We start from the raw sequence: 27,277 nt of genomic DNA, 5'->3' as shown, positions 1-27,277 counted from the left end.
TCGGGGTCATTGGTGATACGTAGTGGTCAGACCACTCGCTTCCAAAGTGGGGATTCTGGTTCAGTCGTGGCCTATTCGTTCTGATCCCCCCCCCCCCCCCCCCCCCCCGTCACCACATGTGAGGAACATAACGTAACTTGCCTGACGCAGAGCTAGACGTTCGAATAATCCGGGATCTCCCATCCTCGGTTTTTATTTTGTGTAAAATCTTACGTACACAGAAAAAAAAATATTCTGTCCTTTCACAAAAGATTCCTTTGGAAACCAGTTGCCAAGAAATATTTTGTAATACTTCAATAAAGATATTGTATTTTCGAACAGCACATTAGTATGGTTATTTTAAAATTTATTAAATAAATGTTTCGAGATAATACTAAGTATTTATCACGAAAATCTGCGCATAATTTAATATTTTAATTGATGTATTAATAAAACATAATTTTTTACCAGGTACAATATAATTGAATATTCAATAATATGACTATTTTGTTTTATTATGCTGGAAAGCCATTCAGGGTTTACATAAATTTTAACTATTCAAGGTACTGGGACAAAACAAAGCATAAATGTCTGGTTAGGAATCTGAACCCAGTATTGTTACCAACATTATATGGCAACCCAGACCTCACCGACTAGCTCAAAATTGGTCTGAATTGCACATACTTAAGAGCGTGCATCAGATGGAGTTAAACTTTCTAATACAGTCATCCAGGATTCGGAAGATTACTACTATACTTTTACACGTTTAGCATTTCTGTTGACGCATTAAAAGAATTTAAATGTTGGTGAACATTTTAAATGCATAACATTTTGAAAATATCAATTGAAAGTTGCTTTAAAAGCATACTGTAATTGCCATTTTTAGCCATTTTCAAACGACGTTGTAGCCAAGAAATATAGGCACATCTACATTCTGTTTTAATAGGCAAAAACTGTATTTCTTCGCCAGAAACTTTGTCGCTTTGTCCCCCATTGTCACCGCGACAAATCTCGAGTAATCTTCCTAAACCGAAGGCACTGCACGCGTTTATAGCATACTGCTGGGCGCGCCGGACTGCCGTGTATGTGTGAGAATGGAACAAGAGATACTCGCGGTTCCTATCTTGGAATGCGAAGAAGCGTCAAAGAGGAGACGAAGATAGATTTCTACCTGACCCGGCGCGCCGCGGCATTGCTGCGTAAGCTCAGATTACCAGGAAGTATTACCACCCTCGTAAATAACCAAAAGAAAATTTTTTTTGTTGTAAATTTGTAAATGTACTATTTTCCTAATTCTGATCATTTAATGTGTTTTAAAGGATAACTATATAAGAAAATAAGCTTAATTAAGTTGTAAGTAAGTTTATTCAAAGTTAATTGCAATTTTGAATGCATTAATAAGCCACACGATGACTGGTTGTTAGACTGTAAGGTATAACTAAGTGTCTAAATTTTGGCTGTTAGGGTGTACAGAGAGTTTCAATCCTCCAATGAATACATAAAAATGTGTTTAGATGTAGCACCAAGACTTGGTGACCAAGTACTAAACAGCTATATCGTATTTGTTAGCACTTCGAAAATTCTAATTCATAGATAGTGTTGATGATTTTGGTGGTTGCTACCAGTGTAAAAAAAAATTAAGTACTTAATTATTTATATCAATTACATCATATTTCTGCACGAATTAATTATTTTGAACTGATTTTTGCTACAAGTTGACGCTTCATTTTCAACGAATATCCAAAAACTTATTCCACAAAGTATTTTTTTGTAAAACCATTTCTAGAGTTCAACAGTTTAATGGTAAACGATAGTTTTACCATTATAACTAAATTTATGTTATTTATTTTAAAGGTCCTCTGATTCATAATGGTTCGTGTCAAAATAATTATATAACTATCTAAATTAATTATAGGTTAAACCCGACATTCGTTTTTATGAATTTTATTGTCAATGTAATTAAATTGATTATAACTAAATTTGCTACTTGATTATAGATATAGAGTTGATTTATTCAACCTGTGAAGTTAACCAGCCAATACATTTTTTTTTTGATTGCTTGAATTGATACATTTTGCTTAAAACTTCACACCATTAAAGTATTTTATAGTCTGAAGTTAATTTGAAACCAACAATTGAGAAGGTCATTTGCAATAAAACCTGTGTTCAGAAATTAGTTCAATTGCAATTATGTAACTTTTAAGTTACAGAAAATATTTAAATTTTAACTGGACAAATATGTGAACAATAACTTTTACATTCAAATTCTGGAACACATTATTCCTTTTTTTTTTTTTTTTTTGTACTTTGTAGGACTGTATCAACTTTAAATGTACACTACTGTATCTTATTTATGTTCACGTCGTTTGTTATATTGTGTATATGTTGTATATGTGATTGTGTTACTGTATCTTGACCAGTGTTCTTTGCCGTGTGTTCTTGTTAGCCTACATTGATAAAAATAAAACCACTGTAACTTATGTACTGGTACTTAATCATGCAATTATGTAAATTAAAATTGTTTTCATAGGATAAAATGTCTGTGCTATACAACAGAAAACCAAGAACAATCTCTGTGTTGCTGTAGTTTATGTAATTTTTGTTTTTCATTGTCCTTCTGTTGGTGATCGTTGTGGAAGTAACTGAGAAATCGAGGTCGAGGTAACTCACAGGAATGACTATCGCTCGTTACTAACGCACTAATTACATAATGTATAAAAATTGTGTGCGTGGGTGCCACGCGTATTACAAGTGACATTTAGTTCCGTACTAAATGTCATTTTGTTTACGAAATGCGAACTGTGTTGCTATCAACACTACGTATTTTTTATTTGTACTTGTGGCTGAAATTGGGTATTACTAATTTATATATGAGAAACAAAATTGTTTGTTTGAAACGCAAAAAATTTGGTTCTTTTTTGAAAGAAGTAAATACATCAATGTTATTTTATACACTAAGACTGTATTATGTACGGTGATTATAATTTATTAAAATTGTGATCCATATATACTTAATCGTATAAAATGTGAACTAAGCTACTACGGAGATTGAAAAAAGAACTGTTGGCGACTTCAGCGTGTATCTTAGAGTGAAAACTACGAACTTATAATTGTCCTGCGAAATATCTTGCTTCGACTATTATGCTGGACCACGAACTTCAGGACGAGGGATAACTAAATCAAGAACCCCATAATTCAAATTTCATAATACCTTGAAGAACCTGGGTATACATGATGATAGTCAAACTCCGAATATAGAGTTGATGTCTAAGGATCTACTGGTTATTTCTACTGCTACCTACCAACAAACGCCGTGACAATGAAGACATTTATGGAGTGTCATGACTATATGTTATGGTTGGACGAATAACACCACGATATCCTTTGACTTATGTTTGGAACTACAGAAGGATTAAAGTGGTATGGAGTTACTGTTAATTGACAGTGTAAATATGTATGTGAAGTGCTTTGAAATATTAGTAGGTAATCCAAACGACGTGCTGATCTGTAGATTTATTCCTGATTAATTAATGTAACATCAATATTATAATATTCAATTTGCTGCACCAATTATTGTGAAGTAATTTTCCATAACTATCATCAATTTAGAAAAGTTTATCGTAAAGTGCTTTACCATAACTGACAAGCCTGTACCAGCTATATTTTGTTTTATTTAACTTTGAGTTCTCTATAATTGATTATGCTAGTCTAGAGTTGGTTTGTATTATCCCAGATAAAGCAAATTAAATGAATTTAAACTAATTTGGAATGTTAATATCTCCGACTTTGATTTTACATTGTTTCTCATAGAGGAAACTGAACCTTGTAATTTGGCGACATGTACTTCATGTTAAATTCAGTGTCACATCCAGAGATTAGAGAAATATACAGATGGAGAATGTCTGACTTTTGACGAGGGGGTTTAGATTATCGTATTTTGTCCGTAGTATTTAAAGATCATCAAAAAAAAAATTGGTTGTCTGTAAAGTCGGGTTACGTACGATAGTTTAACGTGACGTCATAACAAAACATTGATGAAATGATTGCATACTTTATGAATAAAATTGAATCATTTTTATTGAATTATCACTATTTTGCATGGATACAAAATGAAATCTACAATTTAATTGATAAATTTACTTTTATTTGCACTCATTAATTCAAATATTTTTATTACTTTAACGAACAGATTATTTTAACTATAACTTTTTGAATGAAAGTGATTGTTTAATTGGAATGTTCAATTGGCTCCATAAAATAGTATATTCCCTTGCACGTCGGTTAGGCGGTTCAACTTGATATTAAAATTTCTAAATATTTTTAAAATTCTCTTTTATGTTTCTTTTTGTTTATTGCTCTTTATTTTGGAAAAATGAAAAAAAACCAAAAAAATTAATTAATAAAAAATAGTTTAGTTAAAGTACTAAATTTAAAAGCTACTTTCGAAAAGCCCGCCTTAACCTATTTAATATAATAGTAGATTCATAGGCCAAACGAGTGGAAGATAGATACGGCACAAGCGTAGAATGAACGTAACGGGACAATGAGTCATGCTTTTTCGTGCGTGCAGCCGGCGTTCATCGATTTATTAGACGTTGTTACGTCAAAAAATTAATTAATAAAAAAATTTGGTTGTCTGTAAAGTCGGTTTTCGGACGATAGTTTAACGTGACGTCATAACAAAACATTGATGAAATGATTGCATACTTTATGAATAAAATTTAATCATTTTTATTTTAATATTAAAAGAATAAATACTTGAAATTATACTAGTAATCAGATTTTTAAAATGCAAGAATAATTAACCGTTATTGCCGAAATTGTTGTTATAAGCATTGAAAACCACATTAACTTTTTTCACTTTATGAACAGTCGACGAAACAGTTCACCTGTAGATGACTTGTAATTAATTTTAAAAACTGGCGTTTAGCTATAAAGTTTAAATATAATTATGAACAAGTTTTCATATTAATAAACTGTAATCAAATATCTACCAATTATATGAATCACTATAATTTTTTAGTCAATTGTAACATAGCCTATTATTACTGCACTGGCCGACAGCGTAACGGAACACAGTGTAACGGAACAAAGAGCATAACGGGACACAGCGTAACGGAACAATGAGCGCAACGGGACACTTTTTTTGTGCGTGCAGCCGGAGTTATTCGATGTATTAGACGTCACGTCAAAAATAGTTTAGTTAAAGTACTAAATTTAAAAGCTAATGATTAATTAATTAATAAAAAAATAGTTTAGTTAAAGTACTAAATTTAAAAGCTACTTTTGAAAAGCCCGCCTTAACCTATTTAATATAATAGTAGATTCATAGGCCAATCTAGTGGAAGAGAGATAGATGCGGCGCAAAGGTACAATGAGCGTAACGGGATAATGAGTCATCCTTTTTCGTGCGTGCAGCCGGCGTTCATAGATTTATTAGACGTTGTTACGTCAAAAATTAATATTTGCACTTATAGAAATTATTAACTAATTTGGAAAATTTTCTATCATAGTTCCTAGTTTCCCATTACAACTATTCGAAATGTATTCAAGTTAAAGTGCGGTATGTATTATAACACCATTTTTACTTTTGTGATTATAATATATTAATATGAACAAGACTAAATAGGATGAGTGAATCGCTGGAGTGTACATATATACGTATGCGTAGCACTGTGGCTGTGGCTCGCATCGGTTGTTGTGCGTCCGTGGCCTTGGGAAGGGTTTATCTTGACAAGGGGCCCGAAAGGTGGGGGGAAGAAAGGTAACACCTCCCGAATGGTGTGGAGAAGACAGTACGAGAGCGATAACCGACACTTTTTTTGTCTCCTCCTTTTGCTCTCTTCGCGGTCACACACACACACACCCAAATGCAGATGCCAGGCGCGAGCTGAGAACTTGCTGCTCTGATGAACGCTCTTAAACACTTGGCAACAAATGTATCAGAAGTCGCAGGTAGTGTAGTTTAAATTCTCAAGTAAAAGAGTTAAAACAGGGGTTGAATGCTAAAAAATTTTCATTACTCCCTTAGTAGGCACACTATCAAATCCGTTCATATTTTTTGTAAATCTTACAATTTTTTTTATCTAAAACTTTTGGCTGAATTTTTTTTTTGATAATCTAAACAATTACTGCAAGGGGTTGAATAAACCTGGGATTGTAATAAGGAATTATTAAATTTCCCTACCATTTATTCTATCGAATATTTATTTTTGTTTAAATTTTTAAATATAGTTTAAATTGAGTTGATTTATTTTTCTCACGTCGTCAAAGCTTACATGTCATTTACAAAGTCAAGTCCGAAAAAAACCATTCGCACACACTCGTCGATCACTATTCACAGTTCTGTACAATTCACGAAATGCTGTCCCTAGCGACTCCGTCGTCTAGGTACGATAATAAACGGGAAATAAATTCCGGGTGGATCAGCAGACCACCCGGGCCATACGCCGCACGTATGGGGCCTATAACTTCTAATCAAACTGTCCGGAAAAAAAAACACCCAGACAAAGTTTCGTATACTCAATAGCGGCACAGCCCCGGCACCAGACGTGAAATCAGCCTTGATTCACATTGACTCTTATTAGTAGAGACCTGAAAAATTCGCGGATTCAATTCGTGAAATGCTACAATTCAAATAATAATACCTTAGTGCTGCTTCTACCATTGGTTCACTGTTAATCTGGAGTAATGGGGCCAATTAGAGACCCTCACTCGTAGAAGTGTCGAATAACAGGCCACCCAGTCGAGACGACTCACAAGTCAACAACCAATGAACAGTTGGCATTTTCCCGAGTGTGTAGAGGATAGTGGAGTCCATCCTGGAGGTCGTTGAACCCGCGAATTTTTCCGGTCTCTATTTATTAGTGTGCTGCCGCCCCCGCGTGTCCTTTCAAGCACAGTACGTATTGGAACAACGACTTACTAACGAGGCTACGAGCTGAATCCACCCGGAAGGAAGTTGCAGGTGCGCGACCTCTCCAAACCAATCACAGCACAGAACCTCACAGAACCATAGCGGTATGCGAATGTCCTGCTTTCTGCCGCGAAAATTTTTACTCCCATCGCGCCCAAAGAAGTTTCACTTCATAAAAATGATCAGAAGCACCGGCGCGGCTTGCCTGCCCTTCCCTGCCGCGACCCCTACCCCCCTCCCCCCCCAGGGCAGACAGCGTCTTGCAGGGCGCGTGCCGCCAGCGCCAGCCGCCAGACGTCCTGCCTTCCAGGAACCGCTCGCCGAGCAAATAGCTCGCGCGTCCGCGCTGCAACCTTTGAAATATTTCTTTTGGCCGGCGCCCAGAAGCAGTTTCCCCGTCTTGCGTAACAAAATACACCCCCTCCTACTCCCATCCAACAACCCTCCCCGGGCCCAGACACGACTTTTTTTTTTTCCTCCCCCCATCAACAATACGGCTGATTTTTTTTGGAAAACAGCGAAGATGAACACCGCTAGAGAAGGCCGATGCTCGCTGCGGATGAAGTCGAAGACTAAGTAGGTTCGTCCGCAGAAAACAAAAAGGGGTTCGCGCGATGAATACGTAAACACACAAGAAAAAAAGAAGAAGAAGCCAAAATCAACCGATGCCAAATGTTAAATGAAAAGGCAGCAGAGTAGAAATTTAGTGACAGAAATTGTGTTTAAAAAGTTCTTCTATTGTATTTTCAAGTGTATTTTCATAAAGTTATTTTCCCGTATTCATAACGAAGTCAGGTTGCTGGTAAGCTTCCGTCGTCACTGGGAGGGAGTGACTGTGGAAGGTTTAGTAGTCTCCTGGCCGTTTTCATTTGAGTGTTTGTGAGGTTATGTTTCCGTATGTATAATTTATTTGCATTAAAAATTATTACATTATTATTTTCGAAATAAATAAAACTATTTAATGGAATCAACACTTATCATAAGTTAACTGTTTATTACGCCAATTAAAATTCAGGTTTTATAATTTTTTTCGTTTTTTATTACATACTACATTATTATTTATTGGTTAGTGTGCAGGGTAACACGCTATTAACTTTTTTAGAAATTTTATATTAATTATATTGTGTCTGGTCCCAGGAATAGTTTCAGAAAGGGTGCCTGGCCCTCGAAAAGCGCGAAGTTCTCCACCAATAGTTTATAGTGTACTACTAAATAAATTTCACTAAGACTGCAAAGTAGGCACGTATTTCTAAAGCTTTACACACCCCTTAGTGCCGTTAGCAGGTTGGCCATTTAAGACGAAATACGGTAAATTTAGAATACTTAATGTTGAGTTTTTGTAGAACAGCTTAAAAATAATTCTTAAACTATTTTATCTGGAACAAAGGAGGGGGAAAAAATCTATAGCTAGCTGTGAGATAATATGCCTGCTACACGTACTGAAATAGACGCGATAACGATATCTTATCAGAGTGCACCTGACGTTGAGTGGTTTTATTGTACTGGCTCAATTGGGGGCTTGTCATTGAGAGACCTTGTGCAGATTGTCGTAAGGTGACTGGACTTACGCTCAGTTATTGGCAGGCACGCTGACTTCGGGTGTATTTCGCATATCGAGGATCAGGTAAAAACATTTTTTTGTAATACCTATATTTAAGGCTTTTGCTTGTTTACAAATAAAATTACCTGTTTCAAGATTTTTAAAGTAATAAATTAGTCTGTCAAAGAGTTTCTACACCGTCCGTTCGTAGAGATGTTTTAGATTTATATCAGTATTGTGGTCAACGAAAGTTTCTTCTTAGTACCATATAGCTAAATCGTAAAAACTACGCCTAATATCGATTACCAAGTGTGGTGTTCCGTTGCGTACGAAGTGAAAAATTCATGGATGGAATACGAGCAAGTTTCTTGTGGACTTGAATAGTTTTTGAGGGTTTCGTTATATATGCCACGAGGATTCATGCGAGTTAATTTTAAAAGTGGGTAAATGACGTCAGTGAACTTATTAACATCTCTGGATAATTTGTACTGTTATTTACTACTCACAATTAATATAGACTGTTAATCTAGGGCAGTGGTTCCCAACCAGTGGGTCGCAACCTACTAGTTAGGGTTACAGGTGGGTCGAATAAATCATCAAACATAAGAAAAATCGAAACAAATCGAATTGTGTGCAAACAAATATCTATTGTTAAGTAAATAACTTTTTTTCTACGAAGTGCTTATATTTTGTCAACCATTTTCAAATCAGAACACAAATTGTTTAACAATAATCAATCTGTGTCTTTAAAAAAAGCATATATATATGCAATATTTGATGGTAAATTATATATAAATAAGTAAGGGATATGATACAAATAAGGTTTTATACTCCACCATGGAATACTGGACCGTGGAGGTATTCCGATAAGGAAAGGTGGGTCGCCAGCTGGAAAAGGTTGGGAACCACTGATCTAGGGACAGTTAACTCGTTGGTTGTTGGTACCAAACAGCTGTTCCTGCTACTCATTGAAATGTAATTAACTATTGTTTGGAATGTTCTGTATTATTATCATAATGTTGCTGGTACTGACGTTTAGTAAATGTTACGTATTCTATAATAACACTATTTTTTTGGGGTGAATTCCTTATCATGCAATGGAAGTTATTATGTTATAGAATTTCATGGAAAATTTACCATACAAATATGGTACATTTCCCATGAACTTGATGTTTTCCCCAACATTTTTAAGAGAGATCCCCATGGATTGATTGTAAATCACTAGGGACTGGAAAAATTCGCGGGTTAATGACCTCTCGGATAGAATCCACAATCCTCTGCACACTCGGGCAAACGTCGCCTGTTCATTGGCTGCTGACTTGTGAGGCGTCTCAACTGGGTGGCCTGTGATTCGATACTTCTTTGATTGAGGGTCTCTAATTGACCAAGACTCCAAATTAACAGTTAACCAATAGCAGAAGCAGCAAAAATTGTATTTATTTGAAATTTATCATACCACGAAATGAATAGGCGAATTTTTCCGCTCATTAAAGAAGAACGCAAAAACTTGTATAGCTCTATAACGTCCATTACATGTTTAGGGACGTTACCAAAACATTTGTTAGGGTGTATTGCTGACCTGTTGAGTCGTCCTTTCTGTTATAATTTTTCTTAGTAAAATTCTTTTTAGCGTACTTTTTAATGCCGAAGATTAAATTCAAGGATTTTTAGTAAAACAGATATTATGATCCTATAAAATGTCCTCCAGTTGCACATTATTGCTATGAAGACTTGCAGATTTTCTGTTAATTCCTGGTAACAGAAATTTCGTGCATTTATTTAGTCGCAAGTTAGAATGCAAACCTTCACACTCTCACGGTGTGTTTGTTCATGATTGGATCGCAGATATTTGGACACGCCCCCTCTACTACTGTGAGCCAACGATGCCCATAGGAGAGAAGTAAGCGAATCAGGTAGTGCCAGTTAACAAGGATAAAAATGTTCTCAGTAGGGAAAGCAAACATGAGTTGAACACACCTATGACTACGAATTATACTCTGATCCGTGAAATTTCTCGGTCTCTAACATAAACCAAGTGCTGCTGCTGCATCTCAACTTCTCTCAAGGCCGCACTTGATTCGTCCAGACATTTTTTGTCTTTGGTGTTTGTCAATGGCTTCTGTTATTTCAGAGCGTGTCTAATAACTAGAGACCGGAAAAATTCGCGAATTCATTTCACGATAGGCTAAAATACAAATAGTTATACCTCAGTGCTGCCTCTGCTATTGGCTCATAACTCACCTGGATGACTCTGGACCAATGAGAAACGCCCAACCATAGCTTTATTGAATCACAGGCTGCTACTCTCAAAACACAGCAGCCAATGAGTGGGTGACTTTTGTCCGAGTGTACGTAGAACTATGGAGTTCATCCTACAGGTAATTGAACCCGCGAATTTTTCCGGTCTTTACAAATAACTTGTGAAACAATTGCAATGGCTATGCTAGTGTACAAAAATTTGAATTCTAGACTGTCGCCAAATACAATAAAGCGAATTTTGCTGGTCTATAATATAAGTTAATATCCTAAAGAAATGCATGGGTAAATTACTTAACCATGAAAATGTGGATCTTTTCATACGAACTTGGCATTTTTCCTAAACAAATGTAGGTCAGACACAGTGTTTTAATGATAAATTTCTCTCTTATTTTTGTTAATAAAACTATGTATATTTGGAGCCACACCCTAACAGTTCCGAAGTTATCCGAAGTTTTTCGATGGCTCGTGAAAAAAACACCATATTAAAAGTATTTATATATTTTACGGTCATAAAATATTTTAAATATCGCTAACCTAGCCTAGCCAACCTTTAATTTTAGTTATTAACCTAACGTACCCTCCCGGAAAAAAAAATATTAATTATCACACCGATATAACGTAATCTTACACTTCGGTAAACATCGGAACGGTTCGGGTTGTGGTTATGGCTTTCATCCCAGTGAACTGCAGGCTATTCATGCAGATTGCAGGCTTGCGGCCATTGTCTAATAAACGGTCTTTCAAGGTTGAGTCGCGTCGAAGGAACGATTGTTTCGCTCTGCATCGCCAAGAGGCATCTTCATGGTTGAGGAATCATCCTGGAGAGGCCTGCTGTAACTGCAGAGTGAAACGTCGGTACACTCTACCGCATGGACGCGTGGAAACCTTGAATAACAATGGATAGTTTGTTAATAAACTTCCTTTTTGTGGAGTTACTAAAAGTTTTAAATACATTGATTAAATTTAAAATAGACGTCTGACGTCGTATATTTTTTTTCTAGACAATATAGTAGACTGTAGTAAAGAGATTAGTAGAGACCGGAAAAATTCGCGATTTCATTTCGCGATAGGCTAAAATACAAATAGTTATACCTCAGTGTTGCCTCTGCTATTGGCTCACAATTCACCTGGATGACTCTGGGCCAATGAGAAACAACCAACCAAAGCTTTATCGAATCACAGGCTGCTACGTTGGGACTTCTCACAAGACAGCAGCCAATGAGTGGGTTACATTTGACCGAGTGCACGTAGAACTATGGAGTTCATCCTACAGGTCATTGAACCCGCGAATTTTTCCGGTCCCTAGTGATTAGCATAATAAAACTTGCAAATTTTATTATTCCTTTTTTTTCCTAACACATTGCGCAACCGAAAAAAAAAATTGAAATATTAATAATAAGTGGCATGCTTATATCGCGAAAAGATTCTGTGGACTAGCTGAAAGTTGAGGATCTGCAGCATCGTCTGTGTTTCGTGATTGGGTGAGTTTTTTTTTTTTTTTTTTTTTTTTTTTTTCCCCGTGCGTGTCGATTGTAACAACGCCAATCACAGTAATTCAGCGCGGAAGCAAATGCGTCCTGGGTTGCTCGCTCAAATAAAGCGACGACTTCTCTTCTCGGAGGCGACCGCCAGTCACAAGGAAGAAACCGCTGGTGCGGGACATACCTTGTTGCAGTTAAATAGGCGAACAGAATTTTTTTTTCTCGCGAGAAATGCTTGCGCCTATCAACAGGGCCATGCAGATTTCGCAAAAAAAGATTTCGAGACGAGATGAAAGTTAAAAAACACTGTAGCATCGTCTGTGTTTCCTGATTGGTGCGAGTTTCTCCCAGGTACATATCGATTGTAACAACACCGATCACACAGTGATTCAGTGCGGAAGTAAACGCATTCTGAATGGCTAGAGACCCGGAAAATTCGCGGGTTCAATGACCTGCAGGATAGACTCCAATATCCTCTACACACTCGGGCAAATGCTAACTGTTCATTGGCTGCTGACTTGTGAGTCGTCTCGACTGGGTGGCCTGTGATTCGACACTTCTATGAGTGAGGGTCTCTAATTGGCCCTCAGTCCTCCAGATTAACAATGAACCAATGACAGAAGCAGCACTCAGGAATAATTATTTGAATTTTAGCATAACACGAAATGAACCCGCGAATTTTCCGGGTCTCTATGAATGGCTCGGTCAAATAAAAGGCAACGACTTCTCTCGCGGACGGCTGCTTAATCACAAGGAAGAAACCACAGGTGCGGGTATACCTTGTTGCAGTCTGATAAGCGTTCAGATCTTTTCACGAAAAAATGCCTGCCCCTACCCATTAATAATATTTTAAAATTTTGTTTTATTTGAAACACAAACAACTAAAGCATGTTGGTTGTTCAGCTTTAAGTACCATAGGGAAATTCTTGGGTTGAAAAGGAAAGGAATGTAATGTAAGATGGTTTGGTGTCGCGCCGGAAGGTTGGTGACGGGGCGGTCGGTTGCTCGCAGGCGCCTGCCCGAAGCGCCACGAGAGGATGAAGTGCTCGTGTCTGGACGGCGCCGCGTCCAGCTACCAGCGGCTGCCCAGCGTGCCCTCGGTGTTCGAGCTCGCCGCCCTGTGCGAGCAGGAAGCCGCCTCCGCCGAACACGACCACCACGCCTGCGACAAGGAGGTCAGTCGCGGTCCAACATGCAGGGCCGCAGCCGTACAACTATTTGTAACGTATTTTTTTAAATTGAGTATCAAAATAATAAAATGTCACACTAGAATCGCAGGGAACAGCAAACTTTTAGAAGTCCAACGTTTACGCATAGAAATTTAAGTAATGATTTTGCTTGAGAAAAGAAAGCTGAACACTTTTAAGTGGTATAGCGTATAAATGGGTCATCTTTGATCCTGAGACGTTTCAATTTTCATTACGGCCGCCATCTTGAAAATCATTATTATTTATGCTAGAAAAGTGGGAAAATTTTTATAATTTATAAAAAAATTTAATTAATAAAATTTTAATAAAATGAACCTCTGCCATTTTGAAAATCAGCCACCCTCTTGAAAATCCGTAATTATTATCCATTTTTAACAGGAAAATTTTAAAAATTAATTTTAAAACATTTCATTAAATTTTAATTAAAAAAATTACTTGCGACATGGTTTGAATCCGACGAGTTCATTTGATTAAAAATGTCGACAGATCCACCCTCCATGGAAGCCACCGGCAGCCTGACCTCCGACCATTAATTCCAAGGCAGATATTAGGCCAGCCAGTATGACGTCACGGCATCCATCTTGGGTCACACACCTTGTTGACACCTGGTGGAGGTCGCCTTCTCATTTTCGTCTGCTAGAGGGTGCTGTGGCCATATTAGTTTAATTTTTGCCCGATAGATTGCAGTAGTTTTTATTACCATGGCGTCCGCCATCTTGTCAGCTGTCTTGGCCGCTATCTTGAAATTATGCAAATTTTAAGATAGAAATTTGGGAAAAATTCAAAACAATTATTAGAAAATCACTTGTTAAAATAATGATTGATTCGATCGATATCCGTCCTTGGTTCGATCCTTACTTGATGCAATAAAAAATAATTTAATTAAATTTACAAAAAAAAGGGTTCGAGAAAAAACAACAAAGTTATAAATAAAAATTTATTACAGAAATTCTACAAGTACAAATAAACAAGCAAATTACAAACGTTTCTAGATGTCAACAGAATTCTTAGAAAGCGAAGCGAGTCCTTTATATGCCTTGGCATGTGTTTTCAGGGCAGTTCTACGTGCCTCTCGATTAACCAGGCACGTCTGATAGGTTGGACAGACACATCTAGCAGGTAGGCAAGGTACGCCCAGTCGGTGGCCAATCACATCCAGTCGGTGGCCAATCACATCCAATCGGTGGATAGGCACGCCTATTCAGTGGCCAGCACCGCACATCCAGTTGGTGGTCAGGCATGTCTATTCAGTGGCCAGGCACGAAATCGGTTACCAGTAACGTCTTGATGTCAGCTATGCATGTCAGTGGTTGGCCAGGCAAGCACGTCCAGTCGGTTGGCCAGGCTAACACGCCATGTCAGTGGCCTGTCACGTCTATGCAGTGGCCAGGAACGCATGTCAAGTAGGTGGCCAGCCACAAACAGTTGGTTAGCCAGACGCATCTAGTAGATGGTCAAACACGTCCAGTATAATAGCCAATATATAATTACCTTTGATACTCGACCAACATTTTGAACAGGTCATGTTCAATGTCAGGCGTTTGGTACATGCATTAACGAACCACGAGGTAAATCATGGCCCGACTACAGACTTACCGATGCACTTAAAAAAAAAAAGGAAGCACATTTAAATCGGAATCACAGTCAACGAAAATGAAGCACAAAAGAAAGCACAATCGAAAGACACGGAATGGACACGCAATACACATACTGGACACGCAATTAACACGCAACAAACACGCAACAAACACGAAATACATAAACAGGACACGTAATGGACACACAAAAATTTTTAACAGTGAAATATAAGTATTTGAATTTTTAGCCTTTCGCGAAAAGAATCCACGGAATTTTTCTGTGTCTGCTCTTTATCTATGGCTCGTGACGAGCGGTGGGCTGCAGGGGTCAGGCGACACAATGCCAGCGACGGCGGGCGATGAATGGACAGGAGCGGCGCCATTGTTTGCGGACTGCGGCGGCGATATCTCGCGCCACGCTACCTGCCGCGCGTGCGATGACGTCAGTGTTGCGGCAGGTCTGGGAAAACACTTGAATGTCCAGGGATTCGGAATTGCACTGTTATTCAAGGTTTGGGGTTTTGGTGGTGGTGGTGGGTTTGGGGGGGGGGGGGGGGGAAATTGATCACTCCGACGATACAAGTTGACCCAAAACATAAAAATTCGCTTTATGGAAAAACATATTCTAATTTTTGAAGTACTGTATCTCGGGAAGTATTGGACCTACAGACCTGCGGCTGAGCTCAAAATGTGGCAAATTTAGTCCACATTAAAACTGGCGTGAGTGATGTTTTCGCTACCACCCATACATTTTAATTTATAATTTAAAAAAAGAACAAAGAGCTAAAATTTCGCTTTTTTTGTTGTTGCGAGTAACTGCAAACGCACCAGTAAATTACGTTGGATAACTCCAAATTTTAATATGTCGTATTCAAACCAGTATTTAATATGTTTTAAGTTAGTATTTAATTATAATTAAATATTTTTATTGACTACATTCTTTTTTAATTGTTTATTTTAGTACTAAACTTGGATGTTAGTTTGTAATTTAATTTTTGATTTATAGATATAACTTATTATATGGTGCTTACGTTTCATGGTTCAGTGTAAGAGAAGCAATACATTCAGTGTAAGAGAAGGTGTACACACCTTAACTGCGCCAAACCAAAGTCAAAATAAATAAAGTCCACAACACTACACAACAATACACAACAATCCCATTGCACAAATCTTTCAAAGATAATAATAATACACTGTTATGAGTGGGGAAAACCGGTTCTTAAGGATACCCCAATTATTTTTGATACAGTTTTATTGACAACTAATATTTACATTACTAATTTAATAACCACACTTAATGCCTGTTCACAAATCACTAAGTATCTGTCCAGTCCATAATGCACTCTCCTCACTGGAGCTAGGCTCAACAGTGGTACGCCCCTTACCTCGCGCCTGTTCGCACACACAGTCTCGCGCCACTCGGTCGCACACGCACGGTCCCGTCGCGCCGCTCTCAAAGAGAGGGCCGAACTCGCACTTCACCCAACTTCGCACTTTCGAAACTCTCGGAACTCCCGCGGACGCCGGCGTCGCCGCTTTTATACCCTTCCTTGGTAGTATTTCTGGAACCGACTGGAGTGGTTGTGACGAGTCGCGTCATCAAGGGCCGACCGGACGCTCGAAGCATCCAGAATAACGACACTTATTCACGCCACTCCACGCGGAATTCCTAGGCCGCCAGGGGATATGTAACAGCGCTGAGGAATGTGAGCTCCGGTAAAAAAAAGGGGGGGGGGGAGTTTGTGAGGCCTGGCCGCTCTAATCCCCGAAGGAATGCACGCATGACGTCAGTGGCTGTGCGGGGCCGCCAGGCACGCGCCCTTGCCTCCTACGTGCGTAACAATATTAAATACCAATCATGTCTTCGAACTGTGCAGCTGGGAGACGGCCTGAGTGTTTCCAGCGGACTGTGTATACCAGGAGCGGTGACCAGCAAGACATGTCTTGCAGAGGAGTTTCACAATCATATTTTCTTTAAGATTTAGTATGTGATAACGAAGCTGTCATATAATTATACAATGCTATTTAAATTTTGTTCATCTTAGTTTGTTAAAACGATTTTTTTTATCATAAAATACACATAGATATACTAACAAAACACAAACATTATTGGATATGTCCATACAAATTTTTAAATTTCAGATGGAATTTAATTGAATTTTTAAAGTGAAAACTCTTTGTCATTTCCAGCATGAAAAAAAAAAAAACTTGCAGCGCTGTAGCCAAATACACTGTAGACTAATACCGGACAGCTCTATGCTAACAAAACAGGTGAGAGAGTGAAAAATTACTTAGCGGCAAGAGGTGCGACCACAGAAATCTATTATAGGTAGATTGTTAAATTATACATTATCTGGTGTCAAACATATATAACTACTTTGTAAGCAGTTCGAAGAACCGGGAGTTTTAACCCCCCCCCCCCTCTCCCCCCCCCCCCAATAAATCTGTATGATTAAAAAAAAATAGTTTCTAAGATAAAAGAAAGTTATTTGCGTTGTCGTAATTTGGTACCATATGTATGAAACAGATACTTTGGAGGTAGAAAGTAGACTAATACATCCATGATTCCTACTGGGCGTACCCTCTGCCATCTGTTTGACTGACGTGACGACACCACCACATATTGTAGCTGTCCGGTATTAGTCTGTAGTGTATTTGCGGTAGCTTCAGAAACGATTCCCCGAGAATGAGAAGTGGGGCGCTAAATAATTCCCCCTTACCCTCTTCATTATCGTACTACTTTTGTGTTTTGCACTTTTCTCTGTAATTCATGAGTCATTGCCATGGACTTAAATTAGCGGCTGTAAAGAGTTTGCACTTAAAGAAAGGGGAAAAACAAGCGAATAGGTTATGTGTGTGTGTATATATATATATATATATATATGGGGACATATCCAATAATCTTTGTGTTTTGTTAGTATATCTAAGTGTATTTTATGATTTAAAAAATAGTTTTAACAAACTAAGATGAACAAAATTTCAATAGTATTGTATAATGCTATGACAGCTTCGTTATCACATACTAAATCTTAAAGAAAATATGATTGTGAAACTCCTCTGCAAGACATGTCCTGCTGATCACCGCTCCTGGTATACACAGTCCGCTGGAAACACTCAGGCCGTCTCCTGGCTGAACATTTCGAAGACATATATATATATATAATATTAGTGAAAATGGGCGGGTCGTCTCGGAGGCTTGTTTGATTCCACCATGGAGTGCGTAGGGTGAAACAGTTGAGATGATTGTGTGATGTGTTACCATTGCCTTCCGCGCTATGGTGCTGAAGGGACAACTCATCTCACAGCCCTCTAACTGAAAACTAAACGGAAATGCTTCCACAAGTGAAAAATACCTAATCTGGGCGGTTATGGTACCTGGGTTATGTGGTTCAGCGGCAGAATCTCTTACCACTTCGCTAGTGGGTTGGAATTTTTAACATATTCCTAGAGCCATGTATATTCCTCGAAAACATTTTCGGACCAGCTGTGTGTTAATACATTGTAGCATTGTCTGTGATTTAATACAATTTATTTGACATACGCCATTGCAGTTTTGCAATGTTTGTCATGGAAAATATTCGATAACGCAAATTAAGAAATTAAAAAAAAAAAACCATTAACCTCCAGAGAACAAGCCTAAATCAGCTATGTGAAAATATAAACCCAACAATGTACCTAAACAGGTATTATGGACACAAAGACGACAGCACAGACGAACATATTCAAACTTAAATATCATACAGCACATAAATTCCGGGGAGGGAATTCAGTCATGAAAAAAATAAAAACAGTACAAAAGAACACAGTGGGCTAACATCGACGAGACAGTTTCAACAAAAAACAGTAAATGCAGGCAGACCACAAAACCTGGACAACGCAGCAAATATACGAATACAACGAAGAAGATAAACAGATATTATGGACAACACCGGCGAGCACAGTAGGTTTTTGATGACATAACAGTTGCGGCATAGCTGCTGTAGGTTTGTTCTCTGTGTGGGTTTATGTTTTTATTTTTTATTTCTGTATTTGCGTGCTCGAATTTGTTCCATGCCAAACAGTGCCAAGCTACAATGTCGTATGTCCAAGAAATTGTATGAAATCAAAATTCCCCATGGCATGTTTCATTTAAAGAACGTATCATTATCTGTGATACGTGATTGACGGGATTTATTTTAGGTACATGTCTACTGTCAGCACATTATTTTTCGGGACGACAATTGCCTAGATAATTCTGGAGTATCGACAATGTGTCTTTTTAATGAAATTCAAATTGTCTTTTCTTTGGTAAATGCTACATACGGTCGGGTTAGTATTGATCAATTATTTTAGTTGCCAAAGACATTTTTTTAAAAGTGTGGTTAGACAAAAATCTGGATATGTCAGAGAATAAAGTCACTAAATTTGTATATTTAAATTTTAAACACGATGTTAGCTTTTAATTTTATTTATATCGGGCTCATAAACTACGCAAGAAATGCAAGAACGTTAGAAAATCATGAAACAAGAAATTAAATACCGGTTTTTAAAATACTCGTTTATAAATCACGCAATATTTAACAACACAACGTAAGCACCAGCCAGCATTAAACTTCTTGAGTTTGTCTTACTTTTAAAAAGCCTTTTATCTTTGAAGTGAAGTGTTCCGAAAATTTTTAAAGATGCAGACGTTATGTGTATAGAAGCTACGATTTTATTTGTATCGCATACATCATGTGTTCACTTTTCAGACTCTCACACAATGAGCTAATGACACGCTTATATAAAATTAACTCTATGAGAACATTATATAATATTATTAAGAAATTCATACTTTTCCGTAAAGAAAATATGAACGGAGCCCGATGAAGACAATTTTTTTCTCAGTTTTTCAGTTTAAAGTTGTAGAGTTGGTGATGTCTTGCGACTTTTTTTTATAAGCTTTCAAATTTTTCTTTCGTTAGTAGCGTGTTGCGACTTTGAGCTTGAGAAGTTTATAAACCCAGGCCTTAAGCCTACGCCATTCTGTAGATCTAAGTAACAATATAACACACTGCAAGAGGGATAGGTTTCCGAATAAGGTTTTTCCTTCCTCTTTGTTTTCTTTCTGTTTTCTCCGCCTCTTCGTAGATATTAACCGAACACAACCTTTCAACGGATAAGCGAGAGGTTGGCGAAGGGCCTTTTTTAGCTTCTGCGATGATACAACTTCACTTTCTCAGAACATTTCCAACTTTTAGTCTGGCCACTTGATTTGATTTTTTTTGTTCCGTATCGAGAAAAAAAACTTCGATGCTGCTCAATTTTTCTCTTTTCTTTTCGAATAAAGCTATTCTAATTGCTTTTGAAAGTTAGTTAAACATTATTTACTCTCGATAATGTTCTTGAGATCAATAGAGCTGGAAAACAAAGAGCTGGAAAACGAAACAAGCTTGTTGAATGACACAGAATTGCATTCAAAAATGTATTTAATTGGACATTTATTAATTGGCTTAGTGAAATATTGCTAATTCGCCGCCTGAGTATTGGAGTGTTCTATGTTCACTTTTTAGGGTTTTTATGCTATGGACACGAAATTAATATTAGTATTCATTTGTACTATATCCACACACGTATACGCACATAAAAATGTTTGTTCTTAATTTAAGACCAATATTATTTTGCTCTATGTCATGCTATTCATAGTTATTTGAACTTTCAAATGCTTATATCTCAGTTCCTACTTCAATTGACATAGAACACTCCAATTCTCAGGCGACGAATTGTTAACGACAATCCCTTAGATACCACGAAAATTACATCTTCTCACCTGACTGGATGTGATAATAAGTAGGCAATGCCCCCCCCCCCTTTTTTTTTTTTTTAGCGATTAGTAATAAACTAGAAGTTAGCTAGAACGAACAAACAGAAAAAAAAAATTCTGTAGTTTTACAAAGGTTTCTTGAGAAACCAGTTGCCAAGAAATAGTTTGTAATACTACAATAAAGATATTATAACTTTATATAACGCATGGCTATGATTTTTTTGCATACATGAAATACGTTTTTCTAGATAATACTGAGTATTTCTTACGAAAATTGGCGCATAATTTTATATTTTAATTGATGTTACATTCAAGCATACATTGTTTTAAAAACCATGGAAATGAAAATAGAATATTCAATAATTGGACTTTATTCTATTGCATCGTGCTTATTATGTGCGCAGTTAATACAGGAGAGATATTCAAGGAACAGTTTACAAATAACTTTAACTATTGTAGGTACTGGTTCAACGCAAAGTATAAATACAAGGGGAAATAATGCGAACCAAGTACTACTGAAAACATATTTTGTAATGATACAATTGTTTTCATGTAAATGTACAAATTTACATATAATTTAATCTGACACAAATATTTCTGTTCCATATACAAAAATTTTTACCGTTTTTAATGTAGTTAAGTACTGACAAATAAATAACCTACTTACTTATTATCAGAACTTCGGAATGTGTTTTCGTCAGCGCGATTGAAAATTCGACACATTTCTCTAGCGACATATAGTTGTGAATTTCGTATTACAATGAGTACTAGCTGTGCCCACAGGTAGTTTTAAATGTAAATGCGTAAAAAACCATTTTTAATGATACCCTTAACGTAAAACGTGTTTTATGATATCACATAACCTGATTGTTATTTGACTCTGTAAATTTTAACCCCATATTGCGTATGTTGCACCATACTAAATACAATTTTATGACTATGTTTTGGGTTATTATGACTAAAAACGTAAAGCCTATGTTAGTTCTGAAATGTACAAAAAACGTTTTCATTGTATATCTTACTTGACTTGTTCATCACTTTCAAAAATTTCGCCACTCCTTTGACCCTAATATATCAGTAGATAATATACCAACTTGAAAATTCTTTTGGTCCTATGTGCCTACCTACCAAATATTATGAAGATCCAATTAAAGGCACGAAAGTTATCGTCGGACAATCATACATGTATACATACGTACAAACTACGATCCCATCGAATTGATTTGGCGACCTCATTTGGCTGGTTCATTTTGTTGCTTTTCAGTTAATATGCTTTGACTGCTCAAGCATTTAGCTATAATGAAAACTGTATCTCGTCATTCAGTAAAGTTGTGACAAATTGGTATGGACTGGAAACATTTACGTGTTCGTTGGCATCCACCTACTGGAGATAATTCCAGGTGCGCATTGGCTGTATCGTTTCGGTGAGGGTATATCATTGGTCCTTGGTGCTTCGTGCAAACTGTGTGCTAATCTAGCCCATGAAATAGAGGTTTTAACCTGTGAAAAATTTGTCCAAAAGCTGAATTTTTGCACAATGGTAGAGTCGATAGTGTTTCTTAAAATCACCGAAAGTTTACCGCTGTATATGGAGTGCGTATCACCGAAAACGCGCAGTTAAGTCCCAAATGAGCATTTCTTTCCTTGCTCGGCAAAAATTGGTTCCGCAAATGCGATTTATGTAGTAAACTATCAATTTACGAAACCAAAATAATGTATAATTTTTACTCGTCTCGATAATATTGAAAAAAGTTAGGAAATTTTAATATCTCATCGTTTATAGACGATGCAATCCAAAGAAGTAATATGTATTTTTAAATTTTACTAAATTAAAAATGCAAATTACATAAACATGAGGTGAAAAATGCTTAGGCAAACGTTTTATGCATATTTATTAAACTTTATCATGGTATATTTGTTAAGAGTGTACAATAATCGATTGAATCGCTAAAGTGGTCGGATCATCTCAGTGTATACCGTACTGGGGCCATGCTACAGTCGTTTGAGTTTTAATCCCAGGGAAAAAATCCTGACTAAGTAGGTCAAAAATCGTTAGTAAATTGTTTCAGTTGAGTATTTAAGTAGATGCAAAAATGTTTTTTTTATCACATTACGCTAGATTAACGATATTTGTTATAAGAAATGCAAACAATTTATTGACGCTATGAGAAATTAGTGTTTTGTTTTCTAATTAGCCACTTAGCCTAGGTAAATTACAATTGACCACTTTACTAAAGTGATGGTATGAGTCAGTAACCTTTAGATTACACATATTTGTGATTAGTACTGTAGTGTTTTTATTAAATTCTACCATTTTTTTAAACCCCTTGCAGCAATGGTTCGTTTTATTAAAAAAATGGTTTCAAGCAAATGTTTTAGATAAAAATTATACGTTTTACAAACAATTTTGACGTATTCGATGGTGTGCCTACAAAGGGTGTTAGGATTTTTTTTGTCCTTCCACCCCTGATTTTTTATTTTCTTTTTGAAATGGTTAAGGTTTATCAAAAATAATTCCAGGCAATGGATTTAGATAAAAATTACACAATTAACAAACTTTTCAAACAGGTTCTATGATGTGCCTACTAACGGAGTTATGATTTTTTTTCCATTTCCACACCTGTCTTTTCCATCCCTTTGCTGCAATGATTCGGTTGATCAAAGATTGTTTCCGACAAAAGTTTACGATAAAAATTATACAATTGAAAAACTATTTTAACGGATTCGTTGGTGTGCCTATAAAGGGAGGTTTAATATTTTTTTCCCTCCAACTTTTTTCCCCACCTCTTGCAGTTATGGGTGGTCGTATCCAAACTTTTATGTAAAAAAGTTTTTGGATATTACTCCTACAAGTTGAAATACGTTCAAAATGTGAAATATTTGTCGTAGCGATTTTTCAGTTTTTCAAAATACCTACTCAATTTCTTCTCCTTTGGTCGGATCTTGCCCATTAATGAACTCGACGAAGATTTGCCACTACTTTATTCTATGTATCAGTTTGAAAGTAATTTGTGAAAAATTACGGTAGCTATCATGTCCATAAAAACGTGATTTATTTTTGTATATACTTTTGAGTTGACGATGGTTTTGAGGTCTATGGACCACGAAACGAAAAACGTTATAATTTTTTTTCCGGAAGTCGCACAATGTTAACGGCTACGAAAGGTAGTATTTCTTTCAAATCTATTTAAATGTGTTTGGATTACAGCCAATCGTGAAAATGAACTGCGAATTTCCCTGTCCCTACAAACTTTAAATTAGAGAACAGTTCTAATTTTAGCTACTCCCCCGTAAAATAATAAAGAAAGAATTTTTACGAGGATTTTTGAATGTGGCGCACCTAACCTAACCTTAAACGGTAAAAAATATAATCAAATATATTTCGAAGACGCGCGAACACGGACTATTAGGGCGTCTGATTTGGAGCCTGTGAATGGTAGGTTTTTACGCCTCGCTCCGTGGCGTTGAGTGGGCGAGCCACGGATCTCACAACTTCGCAAAGTAGTTTAATGTGTCAATTCCTACCCCATTTACTCGGAGTCGCGTTCCGCGTCGTCGCGTGTGGGGGTCCGTGAATAGCCAGCCGCGTTTTATTTCCGGACCATTATTGCTGCCACGCGCGCCGGGGCCACGCAACAACACACTTCGCGTCGACACGAAGTTACCAACACGAGTCGCGCGTGGGCGCGAAGTGCTGCGCGACAACCTCCCTCCCGCCCGGTCGACGGGGACGTTTATTTCTGCCCTAACGTCTCCAGCGGCCGGTCAAACAGCTTCTTCTTCTCCCCGCCTTTGAGCGGGGCCGCTCGGAACGTGATTTGTCGGCTTGTCCTCCCAGATGTCCCCCCCCCCCCCCCCCCAAGCAGCGACACCATAGCTCATCGGAGGTGGGAAGCTACGCAGATTCACTGAGCCCCCGGACAGTCCCTCCCGAACACATCCGAAGTCCTCCAGTACTCGCTAAGAGATGTGCAACATCTAACCTCGCGCGGTAACGAGCAATTTCACGTGTTCTCGTGTTTTGCAAGCGCACTTATGATACGAAACTCGGACACGACATTTAAAGAAAAAATTCCTTAAAATCATGCCGAACCTGATGATAAATAAACACGCAATTTGTGTTTTAAACTACACATCTTGACGCGAATCACCCGCAGCTAGAATTCGTTTCTGGACAAGCTACGTCGACTGTCGAATCGTTCGATTTGCAGAAAACTTGAAAAAAATACTTTACCCCAGCATTGTACCTGATTTCCGACAGGGAATTTAATTTAAATACTGTATATCCTGTTAAAATTCAATACCATATACTATAAAGTTTCCTTTTCGCTTTGTAAACTTTGGTTGGCGCCTTCAGCTACAGATGTCAGCACCGTGGTTACACTTTTCCGTTCTATGCGACTTCCGTTCCATTCACGAAATTACTCCTGCCAAATTCCATATACCGAAAGCTTAAGATGTTACATATACAATTTTTTTTTATCGAGATATAATACCTGTTCTCGATTTAATAATATTTTAAATGTCATTACCCAACCTTAACAATTTTTTATTTTAGTTACGATTACCTGAACATGCGCAAATTGACTCTCCCGGATAATAAATTAAATAGCACACTTTTGTGAGAATTTTATTCTTTTCACACATCCAAAACCAACCTATCTTTTACTTTTAACAGCAGCAAACGAAGATGCACGGGCTCGGATTATTCAGGCGTTCGACTCGGGGCTAGTGAATCTTAGTTTTCCCTCCAGTTCTGTCGTAATTTCCTTTCAAATTGATTTCTTTACTTTATCTAACACGGAGCAGGATCGGTCGCCAAGAGATGTATGAACGCCCGTTCCCCTTTAAACTTTGCGATGATGTAAGCAGTGTCATGCAATTTACATCGAATCCACATCACCAATCAGCTGATGGAGATTGAGCACTCTTAACTACTCGCTCCCACACTGAAGCGACCCTGGTTCTATTCTGGGCGGGGTCGAAGTGAGAAACGTGGCTGACGTTACCGCGTATCGGCTTTTTTTTTTTTTTTTTTTTTTGGGTGCGATACAGCCGCTTCCGCCAACGTTGCATTCTCATCCCATTTTGTCTTATTGTAGTATTGTCTGAACACGAGGCCACACAGATAGATATGCTATATTCGCCGCGCCTGGTTGCGCCAGTCAGTTCAGTCTAGTTCGCGATTTCGTATAGACGCATGCCGTGGAATTCGAGTGATGATATTCTGCTGGCACCCACGCACAGTATGTAAAAGCAAAAAAGAAATGGGTTCATCTGGGAAAATTATTGAGGAATTTCATCATTTGATGAAGCTGTTGCGTGTGAGGACTAAGTCAAATTTATGGATTATTTCACTTTGATAGCATTGCCCTGAAATAAATCCCAGGCATTATCCCGCTTATCCTACCTTGTACATTCTTTAATAATTTATTCTATAAACATGGATATTTTCGTACTTTTTCCCGTCGACAGGACTCATTTAAAGCACAATACTGAAAGAAACAAAACTTGACAAAAGCAAACGCAGAAGTACAGGTGTTTTTTTTTTTTTTTTTATCTGCGCATGTGCGAAGTCGGCGACGCTTCAAAAAATAGCCGAGAAACAAACACACGGCAACGTCGTCAGGACCGCCAACGTAGCAAACAGCGAACACAGCTTGGTGTGGCCATTGACACCTGAGATGCAACTGACTGTATTTTACTCGCGTAGCGAACATCGCGGACATAGTGAGCACAGCGTCCTGTGTGGCCGAGGCTTTATTGTCATATTGGCCCTTGTGCTTGACCTTGGGCGGAGGAGGGTGATAGCTTCCGCCATTTTGTTTTTAGAACATTCCTCCATTTTGAATTATAATTTTTGTAGGTAGCACTCTAAATGGTGCAGAGGTTTCCCATTCGCGCATTATAGTATTATCTAGCTTGGTGGTTATTAAACAAATTAAAAGGTCAACTCAACTCTCAGTTTGTCGACTCAGTACCTTAAATGCTTTTAGATGTTTGTTTAGGTTGTCAAGACGTTGCCTGAGCTGGGGTGCAGACTCCCTTTCAACTTGTGGGATGTTGAATAGTGCTGGAACGTGATTGTCACTAAAACTATTTTGTTTTCAAACACTCACTCGAGAGTAACCCAAGCTACCATACAGTTCTGTGCCGAAGTCTAGCGGTTCAATCACATATGACGTAGGGACCGGAAATATTCGTGTTTACAATGAACTCTACGATAGACTCTACAGTCCTCTGCATACTCGCGCAAAATGTCATCTGTCCATTGGCTGCCGACTGGTGAGATATTTCAACTTGGTAGACTCAAAACTTCTTTATTTAAGGGGAAGCAGCTTAGAGGTATACATATTCGTATTATATCCTGTGACGAAATGAAACCGCGAATTTTTCCGGTCCCTACATATGAAGGATTCCCTTGCAAGGATGACCTCAAATAGCGAAATTTTTGTATGCCACCGAGTAGCTGGTTGTTGTGAATGATTGAGCAGAAACACGGAGTTATTTGACATATGGGTTATGCCGTACAATG

At 37.7% G+C, this 27,277-nt stretch overlaps 1 protein-coding gene across 2 annotated transcripts in view; it reads left to right on the top strand.

The window, feature by feature from the left end:
* Positions 1-27,277, top strand: part of LOC134531772 (growth factor receptor-bound protein 14-like) — a 648,199-nt gene that overhangs the window by 176,914 nt on the left and 444,008 nt on the right. For both annotated transcript variants that reach the window (XM_063367665.1, XM_063367666.1), the window contains one exon: positions 13,187-13,350. In XM_063367665.1, coding sequence (XP_063223735.1) covers positions 13,187-13,350 — 164 coding nt within the window. The remainder of the gene's footprint in view (positions 1-13,186; positions 13,351-27,277) is intronic.

This window comes from Bacillus rossius, chromosome 5 (assembly GCF_032445375.1).
Source record: "Bacillus rossius redtenbacheri isolate Brsri chromosome 5, Brsri_v3, whole genome shotgun sequence".
NCBI lineage: Eukaryota > Metazoa > Arthropoda > Insecta > Phasmatodea > Bacillidae > Bacillus > Bacillus rossius.
This window is presented reverse-complemented; position numbering and strand designations above follow the sequence as displayed.